The sequence below is a fragment of the Cornus florida genome, unplaced genomic scaffold (assembly GCF_030987335.1).
Source record: "Cornus florida cultivar Cherokee Brave unplaced genomic scaffold, ASM3098733v1 CherokeeBrave_3.0.0_Hap2_Chr05, whole genome shotgun sequence".
NCBI lineage: Eukaryota > Viridiplantae > Streptophyta > Magnoliopsida > Cornales > Cornaceae > Cornus > Cornus florida.
In genome coordinates, this window is record NW_026775575.1 from 106,043,624 (window position 1) to 106,070,688 (window position 27,065).

Consider the following 27,065-nt stretch of genomic DNA (forward strand, 5'->3'; position numbering starts at 1 on the left):
AAGGCAAGCTTTTCACTATTTAAAGCTAAATCAAGAATTTATTTAATCAAAATGAAAGTTGGTTGGAGTCGTGCCCCTATTCAACCTTATTTATTTATTTACTTATTTATATGATCATGGAATCCTTATCAAATGTTTGTGGCAGCTGATGGTACCTTATTTTTTAGTCAGTCCAAGCTCCCTTTAATTTAATTTAATTTAATTTTTTCTCTTGTTAAACCTCCTTTCTTTTGTTCTTTAGAAATAAAAAAGAAAATGCAAGAAGAATAATGGCCTAGTGCCGAACTTCAACTTTTTTTTCCATATCTTGAACATGAAGATATGATTCCAAATTCCAATACAATGCGCACTAAACAAATTCCATTGCCCACTTCCTTTGTTATTCATGAATCAACCCTTGTGTATATACACACATATACCCTGTACTACAGTATATAATATATTGGATACCTATTTAAGTATTTCTTGGCTGATAATGCAGTGTAATGTAGTTGGTGGGCCCAAGATCATGGCACCTTTGTCAGAGATTGGTAGCCCTAACATCCCGTGACACTCTCTCTCTCTCCTCGAACACACATTTTATTGCCTCAAGCCATATCTTCAATATTCACGGGTGTCGGATAAGTGGAGTGCGATGGCCTGGTTTTTCTTTTTTTTTTTTTCTTTTAAAAATTATTTATTTGGTGGTATATAACTATACAAGTGATATATATATATATTCTTTTTTTTTTCCTTTTTCTTTTTGCTTCGAAAAATTCAACCAAACGGTATCACAAAACAAGATGCTAAAATACCAACTAGTCTTCTGTCAACTATTTTTTATAATTCACTTGTTGTCTACTTTGTTTGGAGCTATCTAAATGCACATCATAAAAAGAAACCGATTCTCTTTAGTAGTAGTAGGTTCCGGGAATGAGAGAGAGACAGAGGCAGAGACACAGAAGCACAATCCAAGAAGCATTCACGAGACAATGTATTCTTAGACGACCAATCAACTATCGGTGATTGACTTCAACTATTATTGTTTTCTTACAGTGAAGTGCATCAGACATGTGTCCCCCTTTACTTTTGAAGCAAGTATTACTCCATCCGTCCCTTTTTAATTGTTCGCCTCATAAATTTTGACTTACATAAAATAATACTAATTTTTGGAAGAATAGGCACACACACAAATATAGACACAGACATGGGCGTTTTTTTTTTTTTTTTAATTTGCATTTTGGGAAAAAAAATTCATTTGTTCATTTAATTTCTTGATAAGGTTTATGGTTCTATGTTCTGCTTAGTAATTCCAACCAATTTTACCGTAGGCTATGGTTGGAAGCATGGAATCTGTATCTTAGAATTAGGATAAGAAAATAACTAGTTTCAAGTTCAATTCGCAATACAAGCATGGAATCTTTATCTTAGAATTAAAATAAGAACATAACTAGTTTCAAGTTCAATTCGCAATACAGATAAGTGCAGCATTGTAATATGAATCTTAAAAATTCTCAGATTGTAATACGAATCCTAAAACTAGTTGTGTTCATTATTAAATGATCTTCCATGAACTTCATTCCAACAGGGCTCCCTTTGTAGAACTGTTGTTACATTTTGTCTGGTATCAAAAGGGCATTAAAAGTGAAATTGGGATTCTTCAAATTTTTTTGTTTTCTTTTTCTTTTTTCATGTAAGTTTGTTCAATTATGAGTTGAATTTCAACTTCCTCTTTTGCTTGTTTTACACTACAGGATTGGTAATTTATCAGTGTCTTATAGTGAAAAGTTGCATTGTTGCCAGCAAATAACATTTTTGAAAAAAATCTATCATACAAAAGGAACACAGCTAACGCCATCAATGTGTTTTCAAATCAAGGACCGTAACCTAGTGGTATCTCCTCAACCTCCCAAAATCGATGGTTCAAGTCTTCTTGGAGGCAAATGGTGTATGAGTTTCTTGCCAAGGAGAAAAAACTATATGTTTTCTCATTGATGCAGGCATAGAATTGCTTGATTGTTTTGAATGGAGAAACTGGACTGAATCTACTGCCCAAATTGCTCATTGATGACGAGATTAGATATGATCTGCCATCTCTGTATGGCTTAACCTTAGCTCTCCTTCGATAAGTTGAACATGTTCTTTTGAAAAGGGCAAGGAGCCAAAGGCAGGCTTACTTCTGAATTTTGATCCTATGATCTGCTTTGAGGGTTGGCCTCAGAAAGCCATTGCTTCCGGCATTTACATCGTCCATACAAAGATGGTATTGGGATTTGGGAGTTGTATGTACTGAAGATCTATATACAAATTGTGGTGGTGTAACAGAACAAAGAAAACCATCTAGGTTGTTTTGTGTCTTGACATGAAAAACAAGGAATCACTATGAATTTTAGGTTATTTCTACTCTCATTCAAGAAATCGGGTACCTTGTGTCTTGACATTCATTTTTTGGGTAAATGCAATGCACAAAGTTTAATGGCTTGATTGCTTATTCTTCTTCTTCTTCTTCTTCTTCTTTTCTTTGTGTGTGTGTATGTGTTTTCTCTCCAAGTGGTTTTTAGACTACAAGGATGTATTTGATGGAATGATTTAGAAGTTTACGTAGCAGCAAAATAACCCTTTTTCAGTGGACTATGGTTTGACTTGTATGGATTCCTTCAAATATCAAAGAATTTAATTTGTTAATATCCATTTGACCATGAAAATGCAAAGATTTACAGTCATGGCAATGATTTGGCAACTGATTTAACTACATAAGCAGTATACAATTTAATATGCATGGACAGACTTTTACTCCATAGTGAGAGAGAGAGAGAGAGAGAGAGAGAGAGGGAGAAGAATACCAGTGGAGGAAAATGGTTCACAAGTTGTAATAGGTAGAGACCGTAGAGGAAGACATCAAGTCTCTCAAACCACCAATGGTCAGTAAGGCTTAAAAGCCTTAAATCAGGGGCAAGCAAGCTACAACAAATTTGAGTTTACAAACCAGTTAGCAGCTTATATGAAAGGAGGATGAAGAATATCTTATATAATCGTTTGTTTTGTCATCATCTCTCTATATCTTATTCTCATGATCTCATCCTGGGATAAAGCTATGTAACCATGTTAAGGTGGCCTGGCATGTCAACAGTAACAAAACAATTTGGCATTTCCAATGATATCTCCCTCAAAACATGGTAAGCGATTTCTACAAACTATGGACAGATATATGCATATTATATACATGTATCCCTCAATTGCTCCCAAAAATATGCTTCAAATGCATTTAAACTACTGAATTTAGCCACAAAAATAAAACAAAAAATATATACATCAAATCTTACCAATAGATGAATTCAGTATACGCCGTGGTCTTCATCCACCTAATCTACGACAGAAGTCCAAAACCAACCCCAACATCCACAAGAGAGCTTCCATATACCTGTCACACCCACACCTGTTCACAGTCAGAAGGCTCAAAAACCATTATGCACATTAAAGTATGGATTATCCATTTTATCAATCGGTCACCAAATCATCTCTTGAATTCAATGTGTCTCAAGTTGGCCTGCAAACAACTTGTACATCAATACAATTTTGCTGGCATGTTCCCCCAACTGCCGCCCAAGAAACTTTTTCAAGATCTTCTCTCTCCTGGATTATCTTTCCCCAGCCCCTTGTATAACAAGAAGTCATTTTTCTGCTAGATAAACTCCCATGAGGCCCAAATCAAAGCAACTAAGTCATATATTCACTTTTTCCCTTACAGATCAAAAAAGAGAAACATCAACATCTTCACACAACCGATCTGAAAAAGAAGGTGATTTCGATGTCCCTGCTGCAGCAGTTGGTGAAAACTTCAGGAGCAGAAAGCCTCTGCCAAAGAGAGGGCAGATAAAGTCGAGGATAGCTGGACATGCTTTTCATTTCATCATATCTGTGCTCTCAAAAACCTCTTCACACCCCAACGTTACAGAAGGAAAAGCAATTTGAGGGCAACAAAGAACAATGGAAATCATCAGTCTATCACACAGTCTATGATAATTGCCTTTTAAGTTCTCCATCTTCATCATCTTGTAATTTCAGCTTGAAACTATTGGTTCTAGTTAGCAAAAATTTTGTACAGCAGAACTTCGGAAAAGCTTAAAACTTCCATAACTGAAAATAGGATGGCAGTAAGTGCATAATTTTCAAGATAGATGCAATCAAAAAAACTAGCTCCAAAAGGATCTAGTAGCATCTTCCATTAAATACTATCCCACCTTCCAGTGTCATATATCCTACTGGAGGATGTCCCAAAAGAATTAACAAATCAATGATTCACAGAGCAACACAATCAACAGCAGTGTTTCCTTTCCAAAGATTTTATGTGGATTGATTGGTTTCAGTTGAACATCAAATAAAATAACATCCATCTAGAAAAAAGAATGCCAATGATTGTGCTAAGCCGCTGAGACGAACCATGTGAGTGACCACTTGATATATCAGTAATAATAATAATATACTATAAACTATATATTATTGCACCTCATCTAAATTGTTATCTGGATTCAATTCATAATTTTCCTATCTTCACTTGCTTGTCCAGAATTTAAGTTTCTGCTCATTTATTTAATAAACTCAAAGGAAATAAAACGGAATAAATATTTGAATTGTTTATATATCTGAAATGGTTATATCAAGCTATAAACTTTATACTCATTACATCAGAACAAGAACAATTTATTGGACTACAAACTTTAAATGCTCTAAAAGAGTGAGCACATAAATTTCCAAAAATATGAACTGTCTAAATTATGTTTGTTATTCATAAACCTAAAGACAATAAAATAACAGAATAAAAGCCTTTGAAAAAAACTCACCTGAATGAAAAATGTAACTTGCATATTCAATCTCTATCCCATCTTTAAAACAAAAACTCATGAAACTCTGAAAGGTCAACCTCATGTCGCTTCAATGTTTTACAAATTCTTTGTCATCTATCTCATTACTTGTTTCTTTAACTTGAGTTCCTCTTTCCACCAACCAACGAAAAACAATCTTGCTTCAGCTTCGCAATCTCGAAATATATGAAAGATCTCCCTCCAAGCCGCTAACTCATCTGTGACGAAGAGCAGATGGGCTACTTATTATAATAACAGAGAGACCACAAGTACACCTCTCCCTTCATTAGTTGGAGTATTATAAGGTATGACAAAATGGGTCAAAAAACCAACTCCATTTAAAGGTGGTGTAAACCCTTAATGGATCCCAAGAGTGCAATCCAAGGAACCCTCAACCTGCCCACCCCCCTTCCCAGCACGGCCCAATGGTTCTTGGTTGCAAGAAATATCAAGGTGTTTTCAATTCTCAATAAGTTCATATATCAAATGAAGAAATGCCATCCAGATCTGAGTCATGCAGTGGAAATATATGTTTGTTCAAACTCTGCAATTTGATATCAACTTCTGCACTCTCAGGGTGTGAACTATCGCAAGCAAAAAAGTAGTGGATGGATCCTCTAACTTGAATCCAACTACAAGCAGGTTCCTTACAAACCATTTTTTCCTTCATTTCCCTTCTCAATTTTCCAACAGCATTCCACATACCAGCAGAAGCATAGAGATTTGAGAGAAGAATATAAGCAGAGTCATTTTCGGGCTGCAATTCAAGAAGCTTTCTTGCTGCAATTTTTCCCAGATCAACATTTCCATGGATATTACAAGCTGATAAAAGAATTTGCCATATTTGAGCATCAGGGCAAATAGGCATATGATCAATGGTCTTCTTTGCATCTTCTAGAAATCCAACCCTACCGAGCATGTCAACTATGCAGGCATAGTGTTCTAAACAGGGGATCACGCCGTGACGTTCAAACATTGAGCGTAGGTAGAATTGTGCTTCATTCACTAACCCTGCATGGCAACATGAACTAAGAACTCCGAGATAAGTTATCTCATCATGTTTCATTCCCAATTCTGACATCTTCTCAAATAGATTGAGAACATCATAATAGCAACCACGTTGAGCATATCCCATCATCATGGCATTCCAAGCAGCCAAATTGTCTTTTGATATGTTCCTAAAAGCCTTCTCTGCGTCATCTATGCTTCCACACTTGCAGTAAGCATCGACAATAGCACTCTCAACAAAGTTATCCTCAATAATTCCAGTTTTTATGGCCAGAGAATGAATTATTCTTCCTTGATCCAGATCTGTTAAAGCACCACAAGCTTTAAGAATCATACTAAAACTTACGCTGTCAACTTCATGGGACAAGCTCCACATAGTTTGGAATAATTTCAGGGCATCAACATGGTAACCAGCACGAACAAATGTACCTGCCATGGCATTAAGATGTACCATATTCACTTCATCAATCTCCGAAAACACCTTCTTTGATTTATCAATCCTGTTGCATTTTCCATAGGCTGTTATTAAACAACACAGCATGGAATTATTCAACGCAAATCCGAGTTTAATAATTAGTGAATGTATTAGCATGGCCTGTGTCGAAGAATTTGAGTTGGATACACCGTCAAGAATGCTAGCAAGAGTATATTTATTAGGTTGTTGCAAGAAATCACGCATCTGAGAAAACATCAGCATTGCTTCACTAACAAACCCATTCTCGGAGTAACCAGTAATCAGAGAATTCCAGGAGACAGAATCCGGACAAATCAGCTCATCAAACACACGCTTGGCATCACCCATCTGCCCGCTCTTACCATACATGGAAATCAAGGCATTGTTAACAGAGACCACAAGCAAATGCCCAGCCTTGTAACTAAGTGCATGAATTTGTTTCCCAGGTTTCAACAACACTGGATCTCCAATGGTAGGCAAAACATTAGTCAATGTATACTCATTAATTTCCACACCTCTTGAGCAGCAAATTTTAAACATTTCCAGAGCTTCTACACCATCACAGGCCGCACCAATCCTCACCGTCCAAGATACAACATCTGGGTCAGAAATTTCATCAAATACTTTAACTGCATCAGCATTAGTTCCACACCTACAATACATATTCATAACTGCATTAGTCAAATGAGTTGAGCGCCCACATAAAAAGCCCATTTTTACGCTAAACCCATGAATCTGTCCACCTTCTTTGACCTCAAGCAATGAACCCAGCACACTAGTCAAGCTAAATTCATTCAATTCCAAACCCAAACCCTTCATTTCCATAAAAACCTTCCTACCTTTCTCAAGCTCTTCATTCAAACCATACCCATTAATCATAGCCGTCCAAACCACAGAATCCAAAACCAAACATCCCTCAAAGCACTTCTCAGCACTATCAACAAGACCCGATTTTGAATAGTTTTCAATGAGTCCACTGACCAAAAAAGCACCCGAATCAAACCCCATTCTGATGGAAACTCCATGGGCAATCTCATTTTGCTCCAAACTATCACAAGCTTTGATCAAAGAACTCAGTGTGTACACATCGGGCTTGAGACCCACTTGCCTCAACCCGTTGAAGAGAGCGAAAACGGGCTTGGATTGTCCAACCCGGGCGTACCCAGAAATGAGAGAGTTATAAACGACGGTGTCTGGATTGTTGGTGTCTCTTAGAAATTGGGTGGCGCGTGAGAAGTCGCCGGAGAGTGAAAAATGGGTGATAAGAGAGGTGGCCAGAATTGGGTCGAGCACGAAACCTGATTTGATGAAGAGGGCATAGGTTGTGTCTGTGAGGTAGGGGCTGTGAAGAGAGGTTGAAACTCTGAGAGCTTGTGGGCAGAGGTTCTGGATTATTAGGGTTTTGAGGGAGTTGAATGCGTGGAGGAAGAGAGAGTTGGTGAGTCTCTTCATACATGATCGATGCCTGGGTTTACCGTTTATATGAAACTGAGGAGATTCTTCTGTTACAGCGATATAAAATTATAGGGGTAAAGTGCCAAATAATTTTTTTTTAAAATACAAATAACTCTCCTTAACTTAAATACTACCCCAAACTAAAAGACTTTTTTTTTCATTAACTGGTTTCTTATTAAATTATTTTTATTTTCATTTTTCTTACATAAATATTAATTATACTATTTACTTTAATTTTATTATTAGTATAAATTTATTATTAAAAAAAAATTATAACCACCATTTTCTAAAATAATTAATTTATTATTAAAATTTTATTATACCCAGATTAATCTTTTTTACCTTAGAAAAATACAATTTTTTCATACATTATATTAATAAAAAAATTAATAAATTACTTAAATAAAAAAATACCTTCTTTTTCATGTAAACAATTAATTTTAAAAATTAAAGGTAATTTATGCAAATTTAATGTAGAATATGTCATCAAATTAGTATGAATTTTTTTCATAATTTATTTAAATAAGAAAAATAGATTAAGTGTAATTCAATAAGAAATGACATTATAGTCATTTAATGAAATATAGTCTAGATATTGGGGCATTTTGCAACAAAATATGATAGTTCGGGAAGTATTATTCACAAAATATAATTTAGGGGATTACTTGCAAATTTAAACATAGTTCGAGGGGATTTTTTACACTTTACCCTAATTATAGACACATGTATTAAGTATTAAATAGGCAAAAGTGCAAAAAAATCCTTGAACTATTTTTAAATTATAATAAATTTCCTGAACTATTGTCGATTGCAAATTGAATCCTAAACTATTAAAAAGTCATTTTTAGGCATTTAGAGAGTCAAAATTACATAAATTTTTAGGCATTGTCGATTGTTACGTTTGGTAAAAATGGAGGGAGGAATGGAGCCACCAACCAACCTTCCATTAATTTTTACATTAAAAAATGAGAGAGAGAAAGAAGAAAAAATTGATCTTTTGTTAGATAAATTTGAAAAACATCCTTACACTCGTTCTAATATATTTTTTTTAAGGTAAATTACAGAGACACCCATGAGGTTAGGTCATTTTTCAGCTAGATAGAGATTTTGATTTTAACTTTCACTTATACACCAAATTATTTTTTGGACTCTCACACATGCGAAATGACTCATTTACCCCCATTTGTTTACATATAATTTAATATAAAATATCTATAACATTAATTTTCAAAAATACCCCTACAACAAAACCCACCAAATCATACCCTCTTTCTCTTATCAAAAGTGCTCTACCAAATCCATTGCACAGTAATAAAACCATCTTGGATTCCGCCTATTACAGTGCCACCTCAAAACCGCCACCATCATCCCTATGGCAAGTGAAAAAATTCATAAATAAGTTCCTAATCTAATGTATAACACCATGTACACAGATATTTGGATCAATATGGATTGCCATTGAGTAAGGTGGGGATATGGGGTTCTATGGTTGTTGACTAGAGGTGGCGGTAGTGGGGCGAGGTGGAGAGGGGTTTGTAGTCAAAGATTGAGCAGGTGGGGCCGGATGCTGGCGTTGACGACGAGGATCTAAGCCATGGTAAGGACTGTGGCAGTACCGGCTCGGAGCTCCGTCGTGAGGGTGGTGTCCCGTCGGCCATTGCGCGTCACCTTAACGCATCACCGTTTTAGCAAGAATCACCATCAGAATCATAGCAGACAGAAGTCCACCATCACCAATGGCTTCTTCTCTTAGACCACGGTGGAGTGCAGATCTACTTACACCAACAGTAAGGGCGCGTTACGTTCACGCGTCGCCGATGGAGCTGCAAATTATGGTCTCGCTCTGGTCAGATCCTGAAGTGTCGGCGCTCTCTCTGTCTCATATTGCCGACGTAGTTGTGGTTTCTCACAGTGCCGCCACCACCGTAAACCTCCACAAGCCGTCGCCGCTGCAACCGCCGTTCCGAGAGATGAAAACAGAGAGGATCAGGAGTTTTAATTGGTATCAAAATCTCACCGCTGTACCAGTGGCCAAACGCAACTTAGGCAGGAACGATGAAGGCGTCGAAACAAATTGGACAACAGTTATCGGAAGGAGGAATGTTGGAGTCTCTGTAACTAGGATAGGGTTTGGATCGGAACTTCTCATTCTCCTACCTCATTGTTTCTCTCAGTAGATCGTCTCTCCACCCCACTCAATTCATCCACCACCTCGCTCTTTCTCTCTCTAAAAATGAAATTTTTTTCATCAGGAACGAGAACGAAATAAAGGATGTGATAAACCCATCACAATTTTAGTTTGGCACCCCTGGCTGTTTTGTATGTGTGTGTATATATCTATATACATATATGTGTGTAATTTTGTATATATATATATATATATATGCTTGGCTGTTTTCTATATCTGTATAGATATATATGCGTGGAGTTGGGTTTTGTGTGGTGGTGGTGGCGGCGAATCCGGTGATTGGGGATGATGATGGTATGATGGGGAGGAAGAAGAGGAAGAGGAAATTGTATGTGGGGTAGTTTGGTCACAAAAATAATCAACGAAAGGTCAAAGGGTAACATAGTCATTTAACACCTCAAAGTATTACAGTCCTACAAAAATTGACATTTGAGGTCTAAGTGAAATATTAAATCACTAATTCAAATATAAGTGAAATCTAAAATCAAAATGTTAATCTAATTATAAAATGACATAACTTCAGGGAGCCTGTGTGTAATTTATTCTATTTTTTAATATCTATTTTCTTCCATTCCACTCTGCTAAACAAAAAGTAGTAGTTATATTTTATAGTCTCTTTCATTTTTTTATTTATTTTTTATTTTTTATATCCCTCGTGTATATATCACGGTCGTTAGTAGTCATGCCTCGTGATTGACCATAATTAAAGGTTGTAATATTTGACCAGCTAATTTCATGTCATGTTTGTGTTTAACTTTTTAAACACGATAAACCCAATTAACTAAACGTGTCGTATCGTGTTCGTATCAAAAATGACTCATTTAGTTAAACGTATAGAATAAACATGTCTTATTCGTGTTAAAAATGACTTAAACGTGTCATTTTGTCTCGTGTCAAGTCCTGACCCATACTTAAACGTGTCTTTTCGTCTCATGTCAAGTCTTAACCCATTTATTAAACAGATTACACATATCACGTCACATTACACATATAATAATCGTGTCGTGTTCCCATTAATAATTTTAAATGTCCTATTCGTGTTTGTATCAATCCTATCATAGTTCACCAGATACAATAGAATCTGGTGCCAAGGGAGCATGGGGCCCAACTAGTAAACCATGAATCCTGATTACAGTAGTTCGTTAATATAAAGGTCACACCATTTGTCCAGATGCAGTAAATTCATGGACAGACCTACAAAGGGACTATTTCAATGAACATATTTTTCACTAGACATGGGAAGATGTGTTCACATATCAATATATAAAGAAGCCTATACATGTACAACTGTACATTTTTTACAAAGTACTCACTCCTCACCACAGTTCAATCTCCTGTGAAGTACTCTCTGTCCTGTATATGTATTTTTTAACTTGTTTAGCCTCCAAAAACGAGATTAAGGCATAGCAAATCAATTTGGGTCTTGAGAAAGTTGAACAAATGCATCTCGGACTATATTAATCAGCCGTTCATCTAGTTGTTCAAGTGCTCCAGAGTCGCGAAGGCGAGGATATGAAGAGGCTAAGTAATTTGCTGCAACCTCTACTAACTTCCATTGAGAGAGTCTATCAGCAATTTGAATTACTTTAAAAGATAACTGCCTCGCAGAATCCAAGCAAGATATAATCACCTTTGAGCACTCTTCATGAATATTTTCGAGAAGCCAGTAGTCAGCAAGCCAGCAAAGTTCTACATAAGGTTGCACTTCATGTACCTTTTCTTCAGAATCCAAATTATTCCATAAACAGCCAGAAATGGGCTTTGGCAATTCACCAGAATAAAACCAGTTACACAGTTTGACCAGCGCTTCCCAACTAACAGGTACCTTGATGGTTTTTGAATAACTGCAAGCAAATATTTCAACGAGTTAAAATAATAATAACAATAACAATAATAATATTTTTTAAAAAAAGTACAAAGCGCAGCTCAATTCAATAAGGCCTGAATTAATCCCGAGTAGTTGGAAACTACAATATGAATTGCACAAAATAATAATAATAATGGAATGTAATATAACATCAGCAACCAACGGGCCAGTGGCCTAACGGTATCAGCCTCTTACTCTCCAAAGGGAGGTCAGGGGTTCAAGTCTCAGAAGAGGCAAATGTGTGTGAGTACCAACTAGGAAAAAAAAATATAACATCAGCAAATCAGCAGAATTTACTGTATGGAAAAGAAATTCCTTAAACTGCAAGATGAACCTAAAAAATTAGTACGCATTTCAAGTGCGGATGAAGTGAACATCATCAACCCAAGAAAGGTTGAGCAAGCATTAGTAAGATCCTCTCCATCATACATGAGGTCCATGTTAAACAGACAGGGTTATTCTACATTGATTACCTCATCAGACATGATGTACCATCCCAATAAGAAAAATGTATGTTAAGAACTAGAAACACTACACAGAGCCTTAATTGAATTTGTAAAAAAAAAAAATTATATAAGAGGCCTGATTGATAACTGCAAGATACACTTTGGCCAATTTCTTATCGTCAACAAAAAAACATTAGGGAACAAAACAAGTAGTTGGAACAAAACAAGTTGTTAGAACAAAGAAAGGAAAAAGAGCATTTTTTATAACATTTTCTTGGAATTATCGAATATTTAAGAAAACATATGTTCTGGAATTCAATTACTCAAGCCATTTATAAAGTCAAGACAGCAGGAAACCACCATGAAATTTTTAGGTGAAAACAATCATTCCACTAGTTATAATTGAATGTAAAAAAAAATGAATTATTTTTCTCAATTCCTTTGCATACAAATTTATTACTCAACAAGAAAATGCATAAGCACCTTTCTTGCATTCCTGACTGTAACAAGGCCCGAAAATAATCACAACTTGACCACAATATCACTTTATGAGCATGCATGTGTGGCAACGTGAGGGAACAAACACTGCATGTCCAATGCATCACTTCAGTTGCATTAGCTTCCAATATGATGTCCCTGAAATTGGAAGAAACAATGAACTGAAATCTTAATTATTCAGAACAGGAAATAGGTATGTGACTCCTTATTCTTAATGTTCACATTTACTCAGTAAAGCATCTAAGAAATCAAGATCCCAATTATTGGGTCACCCCTACAACCAGAGATACAATTGGATTTTCCAGGTTTGATGATCCAAGACATCAAAAATCTTCTAACACTCAAAATGACCTGGAAATTTTCAAATGAACAAGTCACCTAACTATTCTACTATTTCCAAAGTGCAGTTCCAAGCCAATTTAAGAGATGTCCCTCAAGAGACAGCAATTTCATTGAACAACAGGAAGGCATACAGAATCTTATATGGTCTCCCTATCATGGCTCATCGTGAAGCCTCTTTGTCAAATGTAAAATCAAGGGTCAGAAAAGGAAAAGAAAAGATAATGTAGGGCTGTTAAAATATTGAGATGATGGTAAATGAATTATGAGGAGGAAAATCGTACGAAAATTTATGCCCAGCTGGCCCAAGAGCATAGGTAAGATCAAAGCGCGGGATAGGAGTGCCCCATTTTGCACTTCTTCTGGAAAGCATTTGCAATAGAAATTGCAAATTACAACGTTTAGCAATAGTTTTTAACTTCATCACAATGTCCACCCCTGCTTCCAAATATCCCAAGTAAACAAAGTCCAAAACCTTTGACAACGCCTGGCGATCCACACGAGCGGATAGACGAACTTCTTTCCTTAACCTTTCGGACTTCTCTATTTCATGTCTTTCTTCTTCACTGTGGGCTGATTGTTCTGGAGGCAGCAATGATGGACATCGAACCTTTAAAATTATGCCATGAACACTTATAGACTCTTCATTTTTAAGAATTAGTTCCAAATCGGCATATTCCTTCTCATTGAGTACTTTTCCAATCCTCTTTCCAAATTTACATGGAAATCCATAATATCCAAAATAACTAAGAATGTATGCAGCATACCATCTTGCTCCAGGAGTAGAAACATCAATATAAATCTTCTGGAGTTCACTAATTAACTGGGTTTCGTTAAGATCCTTCTGACTAGCAAATATGTCAGAATGACTTTTTACACAACCAGAATGGTGTATCAATTCAGCCAGTCCCCACAAACCAAAAAGCAAGAGCATGTCTTCATCTTCCCAATATTCTGCATAAGCCCGACAACAAGTCCTCTCATGAAAAATATTAAGCAGATGAGGGGCCATAATCGATCTCCTTACATGGACGTGATTGTGTAAGCACCACCTTATACAGCCCAACAGTGTCTTTATCCCTTGATGTTTGATAACATGCTTTCGGTATTGTGGTAGACCTGAATAACAAGCCAAATTCATCAAGTTTATGACAGTTTGACGTCTATCAGGGAATCCAAACGCGTTTCCAGAAGACATTACATTTAGATTATCCAATAAGTATTTTAGATACTCCTTGCTCTTAACTTCAAGCCGCAATACTTCATCCAGTATGGATCTGACTTGGGACGCAATGTACTTGCAGGGAGAATTTATCATCATAAGAACTGACCTAATTGCTGGTTCACTCTTAAACATATAGTCAATATCATTTTGATGTAACTGACATGTCTTATGCATCGAGTCCACGAAGGCCGAGCTGTGAAAAACACGACAACAACACAAATGAAACAGCGCTCAAAAGATCTATATAAAGACCAAGTGCAGCAGAATACAATCTCCTCCCCCCCCCCCCCCCCCCCCCCCCCCAAAAAAAAAAAAAAAACAAGAGTAAAGAAAAACCGAATAAAAGGTAAAGTGAAGAAGCAGAATATAAGAGATGATGATGGATGGGACTATTACCATGCACATGTCATAAGGATGTTAATGCAAAGTTGATTTCCGTACATCTCGGGATTGAAATCTTCGTTACAGTGTGCTGCAAGCCAACCAAGAATATCCCATATAAATGGTCTTAGAACAAGAAAATTTGCATTGAGCCCCTCCTGTGCTATGACTATCTGTTCTTTTACTGACAAGAAATGTTGAGATTGTTTGAATTTGTGGAAATTATTGAGTAGAAGATTAACTAGGACGTTGTCAACTCCTAGTCTCCAGAAATAATTGTGATGCTCCCCAGGCCAACGAGTGATTAGAGCCAAGCGACATGCTTCCATTGATAAAAACAACTGATTTCGTGCAACCTTTCCAGAATGGATACTCAAACTACTCATTACGCATATTATGGCTTTTATGATGGGCTCACAGCACATTTTCATCATTTGTAAACGTGCTTGTTCATTTATCTGAGCGATTGGTAATACACAAAAATTTATATGCGGCAAAAGGTACAAGTATCTAAACAAGAATGTGAAAAGTATAAAATTTTACCGATAAACATTGAGCTAGCTTAAATCCCTCAATCTGAACAGAATGAGAATTTGAGTTGTTCATGCAGTGCACCATCATATTTATAAGCACCTCCCCGTTTTCAAGAAGCTTCCGGGCCCCATTACCACATAATGCTGGTATTCAAAATCAATAAACGTTCTAATCCACAAGTTCAGGAATACAAGGTAATAATCATAATTTCGACAAAATTAAAAGAAAAAAAATTTAAATAAACAAATATCACCATAAAACAGGAATACCTATAGCAGAATACAACTCCAAAACTGCAACTTTAAGTGGACAATCAGGATTGAGAATGATGACCTCCAAGACTTTCATCAATTTATCATCATTCCAAACACAAAACCTGGAAGGTGGCCACCGCCACATTATTTTACTCAAAAGAGAAGCCATCTCTTCAAAATACTGAATTGGCTTGTTCCCACTAGAAAAATCGCATATATTACTGACAAGATGAACAACTGTGTTTGTTTCATCCAAGATTTTCCACACTTGATTCTCGTTTTTTGAACTTAGATTTGAGACTATCAAATTCAAAGCAGTGCCACATGAAACAGATACTTGCAGTTGATGGGAAGATAATAATGACGACAAAGGACGAACAAGATCTAACAAATGAGATGGTAGTTTAAGTAAATTTCTAACCATCTTTGGGGCCACCCTTAATGCCAAGCTCAATACAGCTTCATTTTTTAATTGAATAATACTCCCCAGTGCCTCAACCATATCTGCAACTGAATCCTGTAAGAGGAAGATAACAAAACCAGTAAACAATAATAGGCCCCAAAAAAAGGAACTCAAGAAGTACATAATCAATATTATTTTTACGGTATATATATCATATAATACTTATATAAACAGGTAACAGTCTACAGGAGGGAGAGAGAGAGAGAGAGAGAATGATTGGGATACTAGGCCAATGGCTATTATTTGAAATTCACAAATGTTGTAACACCACACTATAAACCTACAAGAAGTAATTAGGCTTCTTAGTCTCCAAAAGTTCTACATTCGAAAATGTTTCTTTCATGAGTACTAATGTTATCACTTTGGGTTTTGTTGTTTCATCTAAGGGGGTGAAATCTCTTCGCAAAAGGTGAAAACAATTTGGGAATGGCCCAAGTAATAACCTGTATGAAGTTCCAAGTTACTAGCATATTAATTGTATCACCATGTATGGGATATGTAACCAACACATCTGGTTAGATATATAATTGTACATAAAAAACTGTCATTATGTTTCTTTTGTTACCTAATTGCTTCGAAACAAGTTAAAAAGACTGCTGAATACTCAATTTTATATAAGACAAAAGAAATTATGAAATAATAGGGAATATGTAGTCAAATCCCAGTGTCCTTTGAATTGGCCACTCAATAAATCTGACAACTGATTCCATGTAATATGGCCCTTAGTCAATGCCACCCACAGATTGAATACACATTCGCCAACACTCAAATTTCCAAAATCCCATGTGAGGCACAGCCAGCGGGCAGTAATACAACCCCAAGTTTCAGCTGCAGTAACAGCTGATAATTATTAACAAAACAACACTTCACCAATTATACAGATCAAAGCACAAACTAGAGCCTACCCGTCCACGGGTAGAATGGTTCAAGCATTTAAAATAACTAGACAGTAAATGACATAACATCAAGAAACAGATGAAAAAGAAAAGATAAAAAAGAAAATTTTATGGCCATTCTTAACAGCTTCCTTGTAATACAATTGCAAAGGGAACACGGCTGACCAAGCTCCTTTTTCTAACAATTGAAAAAAGAAATCGGCTGGTGTTCTCCCCAACGCTCCAATAAACGTGCACACACCCCATCCCGTCTTGCATCATTTATTAAAAAGAGCTAGAATTGACAAGAGATGAGCTAAAGAGGTGGCCAAGCAGTTGACCAGGCCCTACCACATACAAACAGCAAGCAAGAGAATTGGAACATTATAAAACAGAAGACGAGGGTGCTACATTTGGATTTAGAGGACACATTAGTTACTAATGCCACCTATACAAATAATTTTTTTTCCGCAGAATCACCTTGTCAATTTGTTTCAAAGACATAAATAATATTGTTAAATACCTCTACAGTGGGTGCTGTGATGATACAATCAAGATTTGCATTTTTTAAAAATTTTTTTGATAAGTAAGAATTGCATTAATTGAGCAGACTACAGTTCTCTGTATCTCAATATCTGTACAGTGCATTTCCTTCCTATGTCATCATAGCATCTGCTAATGCACAAGAAAATTTAGGGACCACAGATTACGGAACTGACATTTAACATTTATATTCGACAACTTCACAGGATAGAAATTAGTCAAAATACCAGTAAGGCTTATGTTAGGAAACAGAAATATATATATATATATATATATATATATATATATATATATATATATACATACTAAGAAAAGAAAACCATAATGCCATTTCCAGATGGATTCACACCATTACCAGATGTAGTCATATAAACTGTAATAAATTTTAATACCTCAATTTCGAATTTTATCCATTTGTAGGTACTGATGAGAAACATCTTACATTGCCATGTATAACAAGACAAAAAAAAAACAGTATTTCTATGGTAAAAAATTGAGCCTGAAAATTCTGGCTTCATTCCGGTAATAATATGGCACACAATGATTTAAAACTTTTGGAGGAAACAGAACTTTGTTGTTACCTTCTAAATGGAAGAGTGCTCGGTTTGATAGAGAACAGGGACTGATTGTAAGAATAGAGGAAGTAGTATCAATTTTCTAAATTGGGGAAAGTAGAAATTTGGTTGACTGTGCTTCAACAAGATACATGTATATATTATTTATTTATTTTTTTTTTTTTTTGGGGGGGGGGGGAGGGGAGGGGGCAAATATATCCTCAAAAGAACAAATGAAAACTGACAGAAAGAGAGCAAAACAATATCGAAGAAAGGGAAAAACAGAAAGCCTGGGAGCTTCAGATCTTGCTCCCATTTTACTTTTGTTGATTGTGTATCCACCTTCTTAATTTTTTTTTTTTTTTTTTTCCTTTTCTTTTGTGGAAAAAATGTTTTGCTGCACTAAAGTCTGAAACAAGTTAATATTAACTTGCATGGTCCAGCGAGTAGCCCCTTAAATTCTTATGGTCAGCATACCTTGACAACCATAAAGATAAAGAAAAGGGAGGTAAAGAGCTACAGCTCCAAATTGAAACCTAAAGCTTAGGAAATCTTTCCCATGCCAAACTGGCATCTATTTACTGATCTAAGTTGCATGGACTTGGTGTGTGTCAGTGAAAATACGCGTCCAAGTGTCAAATTTATCATATCCAAAATTCAAAAATACAGATACATGATTAGATATTCAGAGGTTGTAATAGTTCTCCTTTATGTTTTAGACTAAAAAAAGGAGTCACAAAGGGGTACATTAACACAATAAAGGACATGTATGATGGTTGTGCGACTTTAGTTAGAACAACTCTAGGGGAAACAAGTAGATTCCCAATTACTGTAGGCTTATATCAAGGGTCAGCATCAAGCCCATACCTTTGCGCCTTGGTTCTGGATGAGCTGACAAGACACATCCAAGATGAGATTCCATGGTGTGCTATTTGCTGATGATATGGTTTTAGTTGACGAGAGTAGACAAGGAGTTAATGCCAAATTGGAGGTTTGGAGAGAAGCTGTAGTACTAAAAGGGTTTAAAATAAGTAGAAATAAAACTGAATACATGGATTGTAACTTTAGTACATCTAGAAATACAAATGAGGATGTACTGAGGATTGAGAATCAAGAGGCAAAAAAGTGAATATTTTTGCTTTTTAGGCTAAATTATTCATAATGAAGGAGAATATGGAGAGGACATTAATCAATCAAGGCAAGATGGCTTAAATGGAGGAGTGCACCTAGTATATCGCGTGATAGGCGTATCCCCTTATGATTGAAAGGGAACTTCTATTGCACTGTTATTAAACCAGCCATACTGTATGGCACAGAATGTTGGGCAGTTAGGAAAGAAGTTATGCATATAGTGAGTGTGGCATAAATGCAAATGTCGAGATGGATGAGCGGTAAGAAAAGATAGAAATAGAAATGATCACATTTGGGAGATGGTTGGAGTAGTACAAATTAGAGATAAAATGAAAGAAATTTGATTAAGATGATTTTTTTTTTTTCCCTTGGTACACAACCATGCCTCCACTGGGGCTTGAACCCCTAACCTCCCTTTGAGAAGTAAGATGATTTGGACATGCGCAAAAAAAAACCTTTATGCGCCAGTTAGGAAAAATGGCGTAGTCCACATTGAGGGTAATACTAGGGGAAGAGGAAGAGCAAAGTTAACGTGGGTAGAGTGTAGTAAGGAAGGATACGATAGCATGTGATTGACTGGGGTCATGGCCTTAAATAGAACGGAATGGAAACATAGAATTCATGTAGCCGACCCCAACTAGTTGGGGAAAAAGTTGATTGTTGTTGTTGTTGTACTTCACACTTCTAGAAATAATAATGTCAATGAAGGAACATACTGAGAAAGTTTTATTTACAATATATAATAAACTTGATTTATTGAGTATGCTTGTCAGGCACACTCCAACTAGACAAGCTGGATGTCCATGTGTTATTTGTCCGACACATGTACCTCTCATATTTTTATGGAGTCCTTGTAACATATCAGCCCTTAGTCAACGCCACCTGCAGAGTGAGTAAACATCACTTATGCATGGATGCCTCCAGCAAGAGGTGAATTTCCATAATCCATCTGCTGCACAGCAAGTGATAGTATCCAAGCTTCAGCTTGTCAGTAACAGCCAACAATCTTTAAATGAATACAATCTTGAGCGCATAACACTCCCACCAACTTCACTTATCAGAAAAAGAAAAAAACACTCCGACCAACTTCACCTACATCTCGGTTGCTCAATTTCAAATAAATACATCACATAGATAATCACTCAAGAATAACTGCTTAAGCTAGTCCCACCAATTATAACAAAGCAAATCAGAGCACCACGCCTGGAATGGTTCAACCATTTTAAATAACAAGACAAAAAACCACATGATGACAAAATAAAATTAATAAAATATATAAATAAAAATAGTTAAGGCCAATCTTAACAGCTTTATTGTCCAATGGTAATGAATTGGACCATCATAAAACATAAGGCGTGGGTGCTACATTTTGGACTTAAATGACAGATTAATTGCTAATGCTAAACAATACAAACATGTTTTATAAAATAAATTCATTCTCTTAATTTGCTTCAAAGGCTTCTATAATTGAGAGTTTTGAATACCTTCACAAGTGGGTGTTCTAATGTGTCAGTAGTCATACAATCAAGAAATGCATCAATTGAGCGGACTACAAGAATCTGTGTCTCAATATCTGTAAACTGCCATTTCCTCCCCGGGTCATCATTGTATCTGTTAATGGACAAGTCAATTTAGGGAATACGGTAAACAAAGCAAACATTTAACAATCATAAATGCGGACTACACAAGAAAATGACTTCACAAGTTCTATTGATAGGCTTAATGATAATTCAATTTGAAATTACAAGGTTGCAAATATCTTCACGGTTAATTATTGCAAACAATAGTCACATGATCCTAAAAATAGCTTCAAAGCATAATACTTTTGTCAGGACTATATAAACATTAATCTTAAGAATATGAGAGTAACTATTAAAGTGTTTCGCATAAGTGATGAATTGTATTTGGTTCGGGCTGCTTCCAGAAATGGGAAAGGGGTGTTGTATCAACGCCTAGTGCGGTGAAAAGTGTTAAGGGTTCTGCAATTTTCTGAACCAGCATGGGTAAGGAAATTAGCCCAAAATAGTAGGCCTGGGTTATCCAATATTATCATTCAAAACCAAAACTATAACCAACATTATTTCCTCTCTCTTTCTCTCACACATACACACGGAGAATTTGTGCACACACATATAAGACAGTCACTCAATTGGTTATACACACCCACAAATGCACAAAACATGCATACGTCCACCTAACTATCAAACACCCCTTTCTCCAAAACACCTGCACACACACCTAACTATCAAACACCCCTTTCAACAAAATACCTGCACACACAGACACTGAGACACACATGCTTGTGCACACGTGCACGAGAGAGAGTGGTTCATCATCGTACTCCTCCATCTACGGTTTTTTGTTTTTCAGTTTATTAATAAATCATCAGATTATCGTTCTCTATAACTAAAGGGTTCTTACCCAGTGTAATCCTCTTTAATCGAGGATATTGAGAGATGTGGACTGGATACAAACCTAATCTTGACATTATTCGCACAAAGTGACTGTTCACAGGATTCAAATTTGCCTTGTCACCATTGATAACCTGAGCGCTTTACCAATGCACTAAGCAATGGCCCTTAATATTCTCTCTAACTGAACTTATTTTTTATTTTTTTTACACTCCATGTCAGGCATATGATTGTTTAACTCCACTTAGGGCTACTTTTCCCTATGAAATCATAGTACTTTGGAACTTTGTTCTTGTTCAAGATGTTACTCGTTTCCTTGTAGCACCTGAATCAATTAACTCTTTCGTGGTGCAACCACTCCCTTCATTGCACATAACGGATCTATCTCGGTGGAGTGATGTTCTGCATTATGTGATCTTCACAATAATATTTTGTCTACTCTAGGGAAGCCAGCAGCAAGCAGCAGGAGTAATACTTAAGGAGACAGGCATATACATTGAAATCTGGACATACCTGCAGGTAGCTTTCAGACAGTTGTGCTTTCTTTCTTTTTTTTTGATAACTCAGATAGTGTGCTTGCTTTGGGATCCAATTTGATCAAAATTTACTTGTTGACTACATATGTAGTTTCTAAAAACATTGGTTATGCAGCATCAATTATGCCAGTATGGTATATATGTGGGAGACTTCATTTTGGGGAGGACTTAGGAGTTACAAGTGATTAAGAAATTTGGGTTTCTTTCAGAGAGTTGATGGGCAGAGAGCAAATTGCTTCTTGTTACCCAAATTATTTATAATAGTTGATTTAATCTCCCTCTTATTCTATTCCTGATGTGTTATAAGTTTTGCATCTACAGCCCTCATTTTTGGGAGGACTCTGGTTCGTGTGCTGTTGGTGCTTCTAAATGCACAACAAGTGGTAGAGCTTGATACACGAAGATCTCAACGACTCTCTATCATGTTTCTGTCTTCATTCTGCTTTACCTTGCATGCTTGATTAGAAAAAGAAGGATACCATGCAAGACATCTTGGACCCAGTTTTCTCACCGGAATCATGATCCTAAATTGAGTAATCAGGAGAATTCATATTTATTTTGTTATTGTCGAGTTATGCAAACCGGAATCTTGATTTCTAATCACTGACCCATCTTGAGAAGTCATGCCATTCACTTCATCACTCCCACCAGCTGCGATGCAGTAAAATTTGATAAACCAGCGATAACTTCTTTTTTAAGCAAACAAACCTGCACTTTGCAGCGCACGCACCACCACTAGTGCACCAAAAACCAACTGATCACTTTTTCGTAAACCAAAAAGAAGAAAAAGAAAACCCTAAATTCAATAACTACATTTTCAATCTGGAATACTGCCTTATTGCTCAAAACCACATTCAATTCAGAGTTTTAAACTCTCCAATCACCCACAAATCAATGCTTTAAAGCTGTGCATATTACAAGAATTACGTGATTTCCATAATCAGGACAGTACATCCAACTCAGAATTTCAATCACTTACATATTAATTCTTTCAGATAAGATATGATTAGTATTACAATTCTCAGAGAAGCTATGTATATTACATTTCAAGAATAACCCACACTCCAAAATCAAAACAATCCAAGCTAAATTGCACCAAGTGGCTATTATTCAACCAATAACACACCAAAATTTATTCAAGAACACTGACACGCACACAAAACACAAAGCAAACGTGAGAGAACTCAATTCAAAGAACGCTATACCTGTTGAGAGCAAGATTGAAGGCATGGTGGAGGCGATTATGGAGTTCGAACATCTTGCCGCTGATGGCACGGTTGTTTTCTTTCGACGACGATCTCATCCTTCCGTTTTTTTTCAGATTGGATTTTAAGTTTTGATTTGGGAAAACCATTCGATTCTGTACAACAATATCTTTTATATGATTGCAGAAGAGAGTCGGTTGCTGTGAGAAAAACTCACCAACGATCATATATTCATTTGGTTATGTTTTTGGTTTCGTTTCTGTATTTTACAGGTTTTGATAATCCCAAGTTGTGAGTTGGAACTGTTGTTATAAGAGAAAATTAAATTTTGGTTGTTATTATTATTATTATTTTAAAAGTCACTTTACACCCTGATTGGAAATAAATCTAATGAAATATAGGTATGTTTGGAATAAATGGGATTTAAAGGGAAAGGAATTCCATTTTTTTGGTTTGAATGTAAAAAAAAATTATAGGATGTTTGCTCTTGTTAATACTTATTTTAAAATATAATTATATAGAATATTTGTCTAAGTGTTTTATTTATTTACTCACTAAAAATGATAAATTGTATTAAACTCTTTTTTTATTTGCAGGGCTTTGTATTAAACAGTTTTATTTTTATTTTTTTCCCAAAAAAAAAAAAATTCCCAGCGAAGGTTACTTTTTGACCTTTTGCCAAAAATAATCCCACTAAGTTGAGGTTTTATTTTATTTTTTTCAAGTAATTCATCCAATTGTGTGAAATTTAGTGAAAATTTTGTTTATATTTTTTTCATAAAAATAATAATATTTAAACTTATATTTTCTATTACATGTATCACCATACTTTTAATTTAAAAAATAGTAAAAATTCATAATTATAAGTGCAATTATATATTATTTTTTAAACATATATGTAGCATAATTAAATCCTGCAATACACACTCTCTGTTCCAAAAAAAAATGTCATGCTTTCTTTTTTGATCTGTTCCAAAAAAATTGTCCACTGGCGTTTTTCAAACAATATATTTTACATCTTTTCATATATGTCCTTCGAGTTTAAAATTTTAAACTTGAATATTCAAAACTTAAAAAGGCAAATTAGTAATTTTTAAGGGATACAAAGCATGTCGTACATGTCCTCTTAAAAATTCCTAACGACATCTAAATTGGAACAGAGAAAGTATTATTTTTCTTCTTCTATTTAAAACATTTAATTATTTTTTTAATTAAAATTTATTTATGTCGATCTAATTATTTGATAAATATTCATTAAATTATTTTTTTTATAATTAAAATTTATTTATGTCGATCTAATCCTGCAAGCGAATTTTCCTCCCTCCTTACACAAATGTCCCATTTGGTAGAGGTCCTCGGATATGCCCCAAAAATGAGTATGCTCGACTTGTTTTTGCTCACTTTTCTTCTATCATACCGTCAAACGGTAATAAATGGGCTTAAATGGTAGTAGAATTATTTACAAGTATTAGAGCCCGTGGGACAAATCTCAACAGGCCGAAAGAGAGAGGGACCAATCAAATGGAACTACATACAAAAGCATAAGCCAGTACTTATTTACATGTATATGAGCCCGTGGACAAATCTCAACAGGCCCAAAGAGAAATAGAAATTATGGGCTAAGGGCCCGTTTATTAACGCTTTCACTTTTTTGTTTTTACTTTCTCAAAAAGTAAAATCATGATTTTAGTTTCTCGAACTGAAATTGAAAGTGAAATAATGTTCAATAATTTATTTTACTTTCAAAATTTTGAAATAAAAAAATAGGAAGTAAGTTTAATAATTTTAATTTTATTTTCCTGTTATATTTGTTTCTTTATTTTTTTGTATCTTTCTTTCTCTAAATTGATTACAATGTTTACTTTGCTTACTGCAAATTCCATCTCATCTCAAAGAAGAAGAAAAGCAGAATACCAATAGTAGAACAGAGAAGAAAGAGAGAGAAATAGAAAGAGAAAGAGGAAGAATAGAGAAGAAAGAGAAAGACAGAGAATTCCCGATACATCATTCTTTCTTTCTTTGGTCATCTTGTGTGTAAGAGATGGGTAACACATAAAGGCTTCTTGCGTCTGAGATGGGAATTATTGTGTGCCAGTGCCGGAATCCATGGAAACCAGAGCCTTGAATTTGGATCTCCCTCTCGGAAGCCAGAATCCATAGACAAACTTACTAGGACTAGATTTTTGGAGTATGAATTGCTTGTGGATGTGAATTTGGGTCTCCCTCTCCGATGCCCAATTGCCGGATTCTTTGCTCATATCGTCACAGCCTCGTCGTCGTTTGATCTGCCAATAAGTTCAGTCCGGCCTTATATTGGAGACATTCCTTGCCGCTTCAACACCTCCACCATCACAAAACCCTCACTCACCATCACCCCTCTCTGCGAATCCCATGCCGGCCTTGTCGTGCTTACGCCAAAATTCTGTTGGGTTTGTGGCTCAAAATTTGAGCGCAGAAAATTAGTTTCCTTTTTCGTTTTGGAAGCTACGAGAAACAGTTTCCTGATTGGTTTTGGAATCCAGAAGACTTGGGAAAAAAGGCTGAAGATTTGGGAAATAAGTTATACCTGCTATTTTAGAGTTGAAGATGGATATGGTAACTCCTTGTAGGTAAGTTGATCCTTGTCCAATAAGGAATTGGATTTGAGGAATACTTGTCCAACAAGGAATTGGGTTTTGAAGACTCTATAAATAGAGATGGGTAGAGGGGTTTAGAGTAGATAGAGAAGAGAGAAAATATGTAAGGGGTTTAAGGGTGAGTGTTGTGAGGAGAAGGGGGAATATACGTAATTCCTGATTGTATAAATGTAGCCTCAAAATAGATGATGAGTGAGTGAGTGGGGGTTTTGACATATGGTTGTATATTCTCTTCCTTGATTCATAATAGTGAAATCTTTCTCTCTCATGGATGTAACCCTAGAGTTGGGTGAACCATGTTAAATATTGTGTTATGCATTGATGTGTATGATTGTTATCTCCATATATGCTTGTATTGATGTGATGTGATGATGCTTCCACTGTGTGTAATGAAGGAGAGATTTAACTCTCAACAACAGCCGACCGTTGAGTGGGTTGGAGGGAGTTAATTATCCCCAACAACTGGTATCAGAGCCGATAGTGGGTCAGAGCCTGTGATTGGTCCTGAAGATTAGTAAAAGAAGATTGCTGCGAAGTTTGTCAGAGCAGAGGATGATAGTGAGGTGCTATGGAGATTTAATCAAAGTTGATGATGACACGAAGATATGAAGAAGGTGATGGTGTGAAGCCCATGAGGAACAAGTCTTGTGGCAAGCCAGAGGATGCTCGTTTTCAAGATGGGGCAAAGGTGATAGAGGTGAAGTCCATGAGGAACAAGTTTTGGGGACAAGTCAAGAGTAGGTGCTAGTTCTCAAGATGGGGCAAAGGGTGTGAAGAATGAAAGGGTTTGCTCTAAGCCCGATAAAGAGCAAAGGGGAATATGAAGGGGAGTATGTTGCTTTAAGCCAGAAAAGCTTTTGATGAAGATGAGTTGAAAATTGATTGGTTGCCATGCGTGACAATTGAACACCAACGGGGTGGATAGATAATATAGAAAAAATTAAGAATAATGAATTTGAGAAAAGGTGGAGATTGTTAGAGTGTTTCTCAAGTTCATCATAATGCTTTATTTAAGGTGGAGAAATCTTCAGTTGAGGTGGAGCTATGAAGAGATCCTTGTTCAAGGTGGAGCTATGAAGAAGCACGCGAAGATTGAATTTTGAGCCAAGGTGGAGATTATTGGGTTTGTGGCTCAAAATTTGTGCGCAGAAAATTAATTTCCTTTTTCGTTTTGGAAGCTGCGAGAAACAGTTTCTTGATTTGTTTTGGAATCCAGAAGAC

The 27,065-nt window shown here is 35.9% G+C and overlaps 2 protein-coding genes across 5 annotated transcripts; both read right to left on the reverse strand.

Annotated features, from left to right (window-relative positions):
* Positions 1-84: 84 nt before the first annotated feature.
* Positions 85-7,953, reverse strand: LOC132308269 (putative pentatricopeptide repeat-containing protein At3g25970). Of its 3 annotated transcripts, none has more exons than XM_059806301.1 (3): positions 4,821-7,953; positions 3,303-3,400; positions 85-2,940 (listed from the first exon to the last, which is right to left on the reverse strand). In XM_059806301.1, exon 1 carries the CDS (start codon positions 7,753-7,755, stop codon positions 5,317-5,319), a length of 2,439 nt encoding a protein of 812 aa, XP_059662284.1. In that variant the 5' UTR covers positions 7,756-7,953; the 3' UTR covers positions 85-2,940; positions 3,303-3,400; positions 4,821-5,316. The 3 variants fall into 3 exon arrangements, with proteins under 3 accessions (XP_059662284.1, XP_059662283.1, XP_059662285.1); XM_059806300.1 differs by having other exon boundaries at positions 3,303-3,834; XM_059806302.1 differs by lacking the exons at positions 85-2,940; positions 3,303-3,400 and adding an exon at positions 3,842-4,116.
* Positions 7,954-11,154: 3,201 nt separating this feature from the next.
* On the reverse strand, positions 11,155-23,509 carry LOC132308271 (BTB/POZ domain-containing protein At1g04390). Of its 2 annotated transcripts, XM_059806304.1 has the most exons (8): positions 23,209-23,507; positions 20,541-20,667; positions 15,506-16,007; positions 15,246-15,379; positions 14,718-15,160; positions 13,381-14,514; positions 12,743-12,895; positions 11,155-11,790 (listed from the first exon to the last, which is right to left on the reverse strand). In XM_059806304.1, exons 1-8 carry the CDS (start codon positions 23,433-23,435, stop codon positions 11,358-11,360), a joined length of 3,153 nt encoding a protein of 1,050 aa, XP_059662287.1. In that variant the 5' UTR covers positions 23,436-23,507; the 3' UTR covers positions 11,155-11,357. The 2 variants fall into 2 exon arrangements, with proteins under 2 accessions (XP_059662287.1, XP_059662288.1); XM_059806305.1 differs by lacking the exon at positions 12,743-12,895 and having other exon boundaries at positions 23,209-23,509.
* Between the last annotated feature and the right edge of the window lie 3,556 nt (positions 23,510-27,065).